Below are 12,353 nucleotides of genomic sequence, written 5' to 3'. Positions count from 1 at the left end.
CTCTCCAAATGTATCATAATTTATCTTTTGAAATTGTACACTGTGCGCATGCCACGATTAGATGAAAATAATACTTTATCCTCCTCCTCAAGCTGAGAGCTTGACTTAACCTCAGGGCTGCATAGAAAGTTTCTTTTTTATTGGTAGGCTGAAGACCCTCCTTTTTGATTTGGCTTTTATTAAATAATTATGAATGTTATTTAAGTCATCTATACTATTTTTTTTATTTATGCTAGATTTTATTTAGTTCTATTCATTCTATTTGTTACTGTGTATATATATATATATATATATATATATATATATATATATATATATATATATATATATATATATATATATTAGAGATGCGCGGTTTGCGGGCACAACTGCGGAGTCCGCGGATTATCCGCGGATCGGGCGGATGAAATTAAAAAAAATTAGATTTTATCCGCGGGTCGGGTCGGGCGGTTGAAAAAAAAAAAAAAAAGATTTTAAATAGATTCAGGCGGGTGGCAGTTGAACCAATTCGGAAATATATATACATAGTTAAATGTTGTTACCCACATACGAAAAACGAGCAGGCACCTGCAGCATATGCCACAACAGAAGAAAAAAAAAATAGAAGAGATGGACACTTTTACGGAGCGGAGAAGGGACGCCTCGCCGGGGTCCGGGACCGAGGCCCCTTCCCCCGAGAGGGCCCCACCGGGAGCCGTAGCTGAGGCGATCCGCGAGAAGGGCCCGACGCACGTCCAGGGTCACCACCGCGCCCACCGCACCGACACCCCGCCTCGTCCGCCTTCGCCGCGGCCGGCGTCACGCGCAGCAGGTAAGCAGCTTACCTGCCCGCCACCCCCGTGGCCGGGGGCTCGTAACAGGGGTCACTCCGCGCGCTCCGCCCGCGCAGCTTACCTGCCCGCCACCCCCGTTGCCGGGGGCGCGTAACAGGGGTCACTCCGCGCGCAGTGCGCTCACGAAACGGGTGGGGCTCACCCTGGTTGATATAGACAGCATGACGGTGGCCATGGAAGTCGGAACCCGCTAAGGAGTGTGTAACAACCCACCTGCCGAATCAACTAGCCCTGAAAATGGATGGCGCTGGAGCGTCGGGACCATACCCGGCCGTCGCCGGCAGCGAGACGCGCTTGGAGGTGCGCTCAGCGCGGCTCCCATATGATTGCGCACTGGTGTGCGTCTGGGTCGTGACAGCGTGGCACGCGAATGTCTGTGCTGCATTGGATCAGTCTCCTTTCTTTAACAGGCAAAAGCTTTATAGCCTCACTAATGCCTTCCATCGTCTATATTCGATATATAACAACGGGCGGGTGCGGGCGGATGCGGTTCTGATTAAATGTTAGGTCGGGTGGATGGCGGATGGTTGACGACTTTCTGATGCGGTTGCGGATGAAATAATTGCCTATCCGCGCATCTCTAATATATATATATATATATATATATATTTTTTTTTTTTTTTTTTTTTTTTTTTTAATTTTATTTTTTTTTTTTTTTTTTTTTATTTTTTTTTTTTTTTTTCATGTTCAAATTTTAGACTTTTAATCTTAGCTCATACTGTTACGTCTTACGGCTCCTGTGATAGTGTTTTTCACCTGGCTCCTCTGTAGTGTGCCATGCATGCATTTGTGTGTGTGTGCTATTTCTGTGTATATAACTGATGTTTGGGGTAGGTCGGTCATCGGGGAATTAATGTTAAGTCTTTAAAGCACTTTGTGTTGCATTTGTTTAATGTGGGAAAAGTGCCTAAGAAAGTTTGATTGGTTTGTTGATTAATGTCGAAATAAGTGCACTGACCTCGTTATGATGTAAAAATGTAGCCAGGCTGCAAAACACCGCGGACAGAGGTATTCAAAACTGCGTGCAAGCTCATGCCAAATTCATGAACCTTATGATTTGACACTTAAGCATTGTTTAACATGAGTATCTGACATTGTGACAATATATATAAGTCAGAAAAAACTAAATTCATCATAGGTCCATTTTAATTAACCTGCATATCCATCTGTTGCCATTCATACAACTTAAAAGGTCAATGCATGATTGGTGGTGTACCGTGAGATTCGTTCAATTTAAAATACCGGTATGTGCTTTAGCTTAAAAAAAAGTTGGGAAACACTGCATTAAAGTATAGTATGCCTCAATTGTTAATATGATAATATCAAATGGTACTCTATTCAGTAAATACAATTTACATCAGTTTGTAGATTTTTTTTAATGTACAGTGGGTATTCAGAACTGTTGCAGGGAGTACTCTAAAACAAGCGTGCTCTCTGGGCACAGGAAGTGGGGGTGGACATTGCATAGAGAGAAAGAACTAAAGCTTTACTGTAGTCTGTTTGGTCAGCTGCAGTTCTCTCCTTCAGGCAGTTGTACAGCTCTTTTTCTTTTTTTACACATTTCTTAGCTCTATTTATTTTTTAGTTTAGTCTCCCTTATGTGTACTCTGCATATATTCAATATGCAGAAATTTGAAATTGTAACCCAAACCGATATGTATGAGTGAACATAAACATCAAACAATTGTGATAATTTACATTGATTTTGTGCTTTAATTGCTTATGTCTTTTTGCCTAACTTGTCCTGTCAATTCAGAGTATGGACTCGTCAGACTTTTCGGATGGACCAATCACACTGCAGGAGTACCTGGAAGTAAAGAAAGCTCTTGCCTCCTCGGAAGCTAAAGTGCAGCAGTTAATGAAAGTCAACAACAACCTCAGCGAGGAACTGAGGCGTCTCCAGAAAGAGGTAGGGCGTCATTAATGTGTAATTCAGGACAGGTATACAGGCGCAGAAATTATATATTTTAATTGTGTGTCATGATGGTCATGCCACACATAAGTCATTATGGAAAGAAAAGAAGATAAGGACATATTAAACCAGACATACACATATTGATTGAGATAGGCATAGTGTAATATTTTGCAAGGGGACACATTTTCTGCATGTGTCATTTGCAATGTCGATTTCTTCTGGTGACCCGTTGTGTGTTGCGTAAAACCATGTAAATTTCAAGTAGGTCCTTAAATCAATTCACATTTGCCTCACTTTGTTTCCTCATGTGCTCAGTGAATTTTTGCTCTCCTTATTTATATGTTTAATTGGTTCTCTAAGTAAAATATGAAGCAATACACACCCTGGCATGCAGCCACATCAACATTTTGTCATGGGCATGTATGAAATAGGTATAGTAGATCTATGAAGTTGTGCATTCTGAGCAGATGTGAAGACTTCATTGGTTGCACAAGGAATCAGATTTTGGTATACACAAGCCAACAAAATTGAAGTTGGACTTACAGTCAACAGATGTTTTATTACATATACCATGCACCTAATTAGATCCTACACAAGACTTATGAAAAATACTGTACAGTATTAATTGTATGTTTGTTTTATTGTTGTAGTTTGCATTGGTGTAGAACTGCACTGCAATTTACAAATAGGTGTTAATTTTATTCACGTTACTTTTATTTAGCTTAATTACAGGGGCAAACTATTAAAAACACTTCTCAATATGATGGAATGCAGTTTTATACTACACATAATGATATATATTAAATGCATACCTCGATGAGGGTGTCCATCAAACCTGAGTTACAAACCCCGTTTCCATATGAGTTGGGAAATTGTGTTGGATGTAAATATAAACGTAATACAATGATTTGCAAATCCTTTTACCCATATTCAATTGAATGCACTACAAAGACAAGATATTTGATGTTCAAACTCATAAACTTTATTTTTTTTTTTGCAAATAATAATTAACTTAGAATTTCATGGCTGCAACACGGGCCAAAGTAGTTGGTAAAGGGCATGTTCACCACTGTGTTACATGGCCTTTACTTTTAACAACACTCAGTAAACGTTTGGGAACTGAGGAGACACATTTTTTAAGCTTCTCAGGTGGAATTCTTTCCCATTCTTGCTTGATAAACAGCTTAAGTTGTTCAACAGTCCGGGGGTCTCCGTTGTGGTATTTTAGGCTTCATAATGCGCCACACATTTTCAATGGGGGGACAGGTCTGGACTACAGGCAGGCCAGTCTAGTACCCGAACTCTTACTATGAAGCCACGTTGATGTAACACGTGACTTGACATTGTCTTGCTGAAATAAGCAGGGGCGTCCATGGTAACGTTGCTTGGATGGTAACATATGTTGCTCCAAAACCTGTATGTACCTTTCAGCATTAATGGCGCCGTCACAGATGTGTAAGTTACCCATGTCTTGGGCACTAATACACCCCCATACCATCACAGATGCTGGTTCTCAACTTTGCGCCTATAACAATCCGGATGGTTCTTTTCCTCTTTGGTCCGGAGGACACGACGTCCACAGTTTCCAAAAACAATTTGAAATGTGGACTCGTCAGACCACAGAACACTTTTCCACTTTGTATCAGTCCATCTTAGATGAGCTCAGGCCCAGCGAAGCCGACGGCGTTTCTGGGTGTTGTTGATAAACGGTTTTGGCCTTGCATAGGAGAGTTTTAACTTGCACTTACAGATGTAGCGACCAACAGTAGTTACTGACAGTGGGCTTCTGAAGTGTTCCTGAGCCCATGTGGTGATATCCTTTACACACTAATGTCGCTTGTTGATGCAGTACAGCCTGAGGGATCGAAGGTCACAGGCTTAGCTGCTTACGTGCAGTGATTTCTCCAGATTCTCTGAACCCTTTGATGATATTACGGACCGTAGATGGTGAAATCCCTAAATTCCTTGCAATAGCTGGTTGAGAAAGGTTTTTCTTAAACTGTTCAACAATTTGCTCACGCATTTGTTGACAAAGTGGTGACCGTCGCCCCATCCTTGTTTGTGAATGACTGAGCATTTCATGGAATCTACTTTTATAACCAATCATGGCACCCACCTGTTCCCAATTTGCCTGTTCACCTGTGGGATGTTCCAAATAAGTGTTTGATGAGCATTCAACTTTATCAGTATTTATTGCCACCTTTCCCAACTTCTTTGTCACGTGTTGCTGGCATCAAATTCTAAAGTTAATGATTATTTGCAAAAAAAAAAAAAAAGTTTATCAGTTTGAACATCAAATATGTTGTCTTTGTAGCAGGTTCAACGGAATATGGGTTGAAAATGATTTGCAAATCATTGTATTCCGTTTATATTTACATCTAACGCAATTTCCCAACTCATATGGAAACGGGGTTTGTAAATGACATTTTAGACACAACTCTTTGTGGATTGTGCAGCTGTACTTATTGTTTGGTTGGCAACTGTATTCATAGTTATTATCCTCTCTCACTAACCGTAAATGTCAAGTACTGTATGTAGACCTCCATCCCTCCGCAACAACTGGTTCCTTTCTCATCACGTAACTACTGTATGCTGACATGTCATAACCACACATCCGCCCCTCCCCACTACTAGTTAATATTTCAGGTCCTGTGCATCCCTCTACTGTACCTGTGCTTATGAATGTTTGTCTTTGACGATTCAGTTGACACACGCCCCCTCCCTTCCCTTCGACCTCCCCATTTCCCTCCTCCCATCCTCTCATCCCTTCTTGGTACCTTCCTCCTCTCATGTAGATCACACGGATGCAGACAGAGAACAGCGTGCTGCGGGGGGGCCAGCAGACTGGGGGATCAGCGGGCCATGGGGTTGGGGGCCCCGGCGGAGGAGGAGCCTACTGGCCAGGAGGCGGGATGCGAGGAGTGATCGGTGGCGGGGGTATGAGCGGATTGGGGACAGGGATTGACGCCTCAGTGCTCACAGCGCCGTCTTTAGCCACGCCTCAGTCCCATCTCCATCGGAGAGACCGCCAGGCTTTCTCCATGTATGAGCCCGGGGCTGCCCCTAACCCCACGGCCCATGGTCCCCCAGCCTTGGACTCCCTGGCAGCCCGACTGCAACCCCTCAACACACCCAGCGTAAGTTAGAGCTCTCTCTTCCCACTTGCCGCCTTCTTTCTGGAGGCCCTGATTGGCTCTTTTTTAGCTATGCTGATGGGTGATCGTCCAATTCTTATCTCGCCATTCCTCATTGATTCATTCTCTTTCTGCACTCCAGCTCCTCATCGTTTTCTTTCAGAAATGTACATCTGTGTGATCTCCCATTCAGCTTTGAAACTGTAGCACTGATTGTCAAAGATAATCAGACCTTTTCGTGAACCTTGATGGAGAATTGCATTAAGTGAGACTTAAAGGGGAACATTATCACAATTTCAGAAGGGTTAAAACCATTAAAAATCAGTTCCCAGTGGCTGATTTTATTTTTCAAAGTTTTTTTCAAAATTTTACCCATCACGCAATATCCCTAAAAAAAAGCTTCAAAGTGCCTGATTTTAACCATCGCTATATACACCCGTCCATTTTCCTGTGACATCACACAGTGATGCCAATACAAACAAACAGCAAGGTATAGCGACATTAGCTCGTATTCAGACTCGGATTTCAGCGGCTTAACACTGTCTGATAAGATAATTACTAACAACTATGAACTAGGTTTACAGCATATGAAATACATTTGGCAACAACATGCACTTTGAGAGTGCAGACAGCCCATTTCAGGCGCACTAAGAATATATATTTTTCCACGATTTCAGCACTCAGGTTAACCATACCTAAATAGACACAAAATACTGCATTACACAAGACTACCGGAATGTACAGGAATGATTGAAAAAGATAAATGTTTTTAAGCTAAATTATTGGTAAACACAGTTTATGTATAATAATTTACATAAAACCGCGAGTAATGAATAAAGTTTTCATCAATTAATATATTCTGGAGACATACCCTCATCCGCTCTCTTTTCCTGAAAGCTGATCTGTCCAGTTTTGGAGTTGATGTCAGCAGGCCAGGGAAGCTAGGGTCGATATTCTTCTCTTGATCATCTTCGGTGGAATAAGGGACGGTAGAAGCGGTGTGAGCCAAGACATCCAGGGGGTTTAGCTCGCTCGTCTGCGAGAACAAACTGCCGCCATTGCTTGCCATGCTACCAAGAACTTTGTCCCTGAATAGCTCACACACTCCGGCAGATTCAATGGGGGTCTGGCGGCAGATTTCTTTGACTTTATCGTTGGAAATGCATCTGCTTTGAGTGTCGCAGGATATCCACACATTCTTGCCATCTCTGTCGTAGCATAGCTTTCGTCGGTAAAGTGTGCGGAACAAACGACTGACCATTTTGTCGGCTTTCCCCACACCCTCGTATTTTGAACAAATTGCATTCCAATTTCTTGCCACTTTCGCATCTTTGGGCCACTGGTGCAACTTGAATCCGTCCCTGTTTGTGTTGTTACACCCTCCGACAACACACCGACGAAAGTGAGCAAATGGCGGATTGCTTCCCGATGTGACGTCACATTGTGACGTCATCGCTCTGAGAGCGAATAATAGAAAGGCGTTTAATTCGCCAAAATTCACCCATTTAGAGTTCGGAAATCGGTTAAAAAAATATATGGTCTTTTTTCTGCAACATCAAGGTATATATTGACGCTAACATAGGTCTGGTGATAATGTTCCCCTTTAATGAAAAAGATGCAACATAAGGCCTTTTTTCACCATAAGTTCAGGAAATGTAGGTTTCTGGAACATTTAGTTCCTGCAACTTCTTGTAGACCTGTGTCGTTTATGTTTCCACTATATTTCACAGTTTAGGGTAGTTTATACAAATCAGGCTGAGGACGTATGGATGAGTGGTACAGTATTTTTCTACACTGATACACAGACAATATTAGGCCATATTTATTTGACTAAATTGTAAGTAAATAAAATACAAAGCTTTAAGACACAAAAAGATATGATTTAAAAACAAAGTTTACAAAATGTTTCATTGAAAATCAGGGTTTTGACCACAGTGTCCAAAGTCGTCTCCTCAGGAAAATATGACTTAAAGAGGGTCAGGCGAGGCCTTATTGTCCATTTCAGCTTTAAATAACAATATATACATAATAAATGTCAGTGTTTATCTTACAGTTGCCAAGAAATACAAAATAAACAAGTTGTCGCGCATACTGTAATGGCGGCTGAAATTTTGAATACAAAGTTTTAGGAAAGCCTGAGCTGTGTTCAAACAAATCAGCCCACTCTTCTAAATTTCCTGAGGAACTAAGTCCCACCTTGCTACCAGGAACTAAAATAGTTCCTGTGGAACTTTATTTACCAGGGTAGCTTTTGGTGAAAAATGCGGGGGTATTTAATTTGCCGGGGTAAATGGGAAAGTTCCTGCAGCGGTCAAAGGCCTATAGAAACTTTAGTCTGTTTTCTTTGCATAGTAACACCACTGATGCTCTTTCCTTCATCGTGAGCTTTTACATTTTCAGCCTCTTCATGTTGTGACAAACATGTACACACTTTTGCACAGACGCTCACATGCATACATTTAGAAACCTGATTCAAGTGTCCAGCACAGGTCCATGAGTACAAGTTAGGTTTGCTCACAGTACTGTAATCTTCTCACAAATATTTACCTTGTTTGTCTTTCTGTCTGCCTCATCACCTGTCTTTCTTGCCCATTGCAGTACAGCCATGCATCCTCTGGATGTAAGCATTCTGTACATCATTGTTTTGTTTGCCATACATTTTCCTCACTGTGGTTGCCCTCTCCTGATTGCACATTTTAGCATTTGAGAACATGCCGCTGTGTAGTGAATAGACCGTTTTAGACATACATGTAGGTTTGCACAAGTTAGTTTTTGGTCGTTAGTTGATGGCATTTGCACAATGTCAGTGTTTGATAGCTATATAAACATCCAGTTAGCAAACTGGCATCTGCTTTTTTCTTCCCCAAAACATCCCTTTTCTCTTCCTCCACACTATTTTCTACCCATCATAATCATCCTTCCTTTAATAATATATGCCATATATTTCTTGTCCATACTTCTTCTCAATGCAATCGCCATATTCCTTTTCCCCTACACCCGTCTCTGTGTTCCCACAGGTAAGGAAGGGTAGTACGGGGGGTTTGGCACCATATGGAAGCCAACATTTATCCGGGTCTACAGAGATGGGCCGATACATGGTGAGTTATTCCAGTTTGTACATGATGATGTCATGACTACCTCTTACCTAGTCAACAAGGATAGGCTCCAGCTCACCATTGCCCCTGAAAGGGACAGGCAGCAAAAAAATGCATTATTTGGCGATTTATTAAAGGGGAACTGCACTTTCTTTTGCAATATTTCCCATCATTCACAATCCCTATGTAAGACAAGAACACTTTTTTTTTTTTAATGCATTCTAACTTGTAAAGAAACGTTAGGAAAAGTCAACTAAGAATTGAGCCAATGGGAGTCGCTCTATTCCGCTTATAAAGCGCTCTAAAAAACCTCTAGCAAGGTTTTATTTATATACTGTACATTCTGTAATAATATATGTAATGTAATAACGGGCACATTCACAATCACGTGATATTTACAAGGGGTGTAAAAAAAAAAAAGATTTTCGAATGAAGCGCGATTCTTACTTAATCGATTCAAAAATCTATTTTTAAATATTTAATTTTTTTAATTTGTCCTGTCTAGACACTCAGGCAAAACATACTGTTGATGTATATGCCCATATCTGCTGTACAAATTTACTTTGGAAAAAAGACGTGTGGGATACTTCTCTTGTTACCTTGTTTGTACTTTAACTTTCTTAAATGTTTGGGTAGAATTTTATTGAACATAAAACAGTTTTATTTTAAGTAATGTAGACATTCATCAGATCTGTTATCTATTTCATGGAGGAATGCAGGTAATCATAGAACTGGCACCCAATGTTATCAAAATATCTAAAAGTATTGATTCTGAATCGTGAATCGCTTCTGAGTCGAATTGTTACCCCCAAGAATCGAATGAAATCGTGTGGTGTCCAAAGATACACAGCCCTTATATTTACTTAATTTGCTCATTTTAAGCATACGGTGACGTATCGCAACGTTCGCTTTTCCCTTCAACAACAACACTACTAATCATGACTGCTTTTATGAGAGCCATCATCTACTTTGGGACAAATGATGATCCAGGAACGTATATTTTTGAGCCTGAATATGAGGAGGTTGTGTTACAAACTTTAGAATTTGTGTGCCAAATAGATCCAGCAAGCATCATGCAGCAGTATTGCCAAGTGTTATTAGGAAATACAAACTACGAACATATTAAAACAATCACTTACTGTACAACGTCTGCTCTCACTAGGATGCCGACTGATGGGATATTTATATCTTGCAGTCTAGATAAAGAATTAATCATAATCCACTCGGAGTTTAAAAAAAAATAAAAAATTAAAAAGGTGCTGCAAACAAGCGTTTTTTTATGTCTTTCTTGCTATCTTCAGGTCTAAGTTGGATGTCAAAGTTTACCAACCTCTCAGTTGATGGCCTTCTATTATCCAGGTGAAAGGGCATGATTTATAATCTAGATTTAACTTTCAACAGCTCAGTGGCGATGCACTAGCTCACCGGCTCTATGTGTCAATATAGCAAGACAAGCTAGTAAGCTCTCTGTGATCACGGTGCCACTAAAAATATTTGTCTGTGTTAGCGCTTATAATAACAATATCGCTAATACCTGGTTAATATTCAGGTCACAAGATATAAATAGAGTATTGTTAATGGTTTGTGGATGTTTTTTAGAGGGATTTATGGGCAGAATATTGTACTCTCATTAGCTGTACTGTCAGCCAACTTGTCTGTGCCATATTTTACAACTTAGAATGCATCAAAAGAAGAAAAACATATGCGTTCTTGTCTTACATGGGGATTGTGAATGATGGGCAAAATTCCAAAAAAATACATTTCTCCTCTCACCTTTTATGATGCCCATCCTGACTTCTATTTGTGAAAAACTGCTGAGATGTTAGGTGTGCACTCGCCTTTGTAAGAAAGTGTATGGAGAATAAACTACTGAGAAATGACATAATTGTTGTGTGTTATGTTTTCCTCCCTAGTTTTCCAGATCAGAGAAGCACAGCAGTGGCACCGACAGCGATTATGACAATACACAAACGTACGAACCCTCGATAAGGTCAGACTTACTTTTGACACTGTATGCAGAAGTGGGTTGAAATATGTTTTCTAATATGACAGCTTTTGTAAACCCATTAGAAAAGATAAACAGAAAGTAAGACATATCCAAGCCTTAAACTACTGTAGTAACAGTGCATTTGCCACTTTGGTTAAATCCAACAATTTGAGTTTAAGGCCTTAACATTTCAAAAATTCTCCTAAGATGTCATAAAAGGTCTTAAATACGATTTTGAAAGGTCTTAAAAATCTATTAACATTACTTTTATTTAAAACATGCATACACTTCAGTCTTGCTTTTAAATGTTCCGATTTTTGAGGACACTATAACGGAACTACAAAACGGAACCAAAGTAGGCTACCTATGTTGTGCGGTTGAAATGTATCCCGTTTTTCGTGCGCAGTGGTGTGTTGTTACAGCTTAGCATAGCAGCGGAGAAAACTTACCGTATTTTTCGGAGTATAAGTCGCTCCGGCCGAAAATGCATAATAAAGAAGGAAAAAAAACATATATAAGTCGCACTGGAGTATAAGTCGCATTTTTGGGGGAAATTTATTTGATAAAACCCAACACCAAGAATAGACATTTGAAAGGCAATTTAAAATAAATAAAGAATAGTGAACAACAGGCTGAATAAGTGTACGTTATTTGACGCATAAATAACCAACTGAGAACGTGCCCGATATGTTAACGTAACATATTATGGTAAGAGTCATTCAAATAACTACCGTATTTTTCGGAGTATAAGTCGCACCGGAGTATAAGTCGCACCTGCCGAAAATGCATAATAAAAAAGGAAAAAAACATATATAAGTCGCACTGGACCCTGGCCAAACTATGAAAAAAACTGCGACTTATCGTCCGAAAAATACGGTATAACATATAGAACATGCTATACGTTTACCAAACAATCTGTCACTCCTAATCGCTAAATCCGATGGAATCTTATACGTCTAGTCTCTTACGTGAATGAGCTAAATAATATTATTTGATATTTTACGGTAATGTGTTAATAATTTCACACATAAATCGCTCCTGAGTATAAGCCGCACCCGGCCAAAATATGAAAAAAACTGCGACTTATAGTCCAAAAAATACGGTAACAGAAGTCCACAGCAAAGCCGAATTACTTGCGTAAGATGGGTAAGTGCAAGGTCTACGATTATATCTCCAGAACGATCAATTCAAAGCATGCTTGAAGCCGGTGGATGGAAACGTATAAAGTGTTTAGGACCTGAATGTGGAGCCATTGAGGAGGGATGTGTTTGTAACCGTTGCGGTGAAGGGAATAGAATGATAATGTACAAGTCAAAAATCCAGGATAAGTCTGTGTCAAAAGCTGCTAAAACGACACAAACACTTGCACAACTATACAAAGATCAACTT

General features: G+C 40.2%; 1 protein-coding gene across 2 annotated transcripts in view; it reads left to right on the top strand.

Moving 5' to 3' along the window:
• Positions 1–12,353, top strand: part of git1 (G protein-coupled receptor kinase interacting ArfGAP 1) — a 58,882-nt gene that overhangs the window by 34,838 nt on the left and 11,691 nt on the right. For both annotated transcript variants that reach the window (XM_061925623.1, XM_061925622.1), the window contains 4 exons: positions 2,590–2,742; positions 5,544–5,885; positions 8,900–8,980; positions 10,891–10,967. In XM_061925623.1, the coding sequence (XP_061781607.1) occupies positions 2,590–2,742; positions 5,544–5,885; positions 8,900–8,980; positions 10,891–10,967 (653 nt within the window). The remainder of the gene's footprint in view (positions 1–2,589; positions 2,743–5,543; positions 5,886–8,899; positions 8,981–10,890; positions 10,968–12,353) is intronic.

Source organism: Nerophis lumbriciformis, linkage group LG30 (assembly GCF_033978685.3).
Source record: "Nerophis lumbriciformis linkage group LG30, RoL_Nlum_v2.1, whole genome shotgun sequence".
Lineage (NCBI taxonomy): Eukaryota > Metazoa > Chordata > Actinopteri > Syngnathiformes > Syngnathidae > Nerophis > Nerophis lumbriciformis.
The sequence above is the reverse complement of the archived record's forward strand: the minus strand, read 5'-3'. Positions and strand labels throughout refer to the sequence as shown.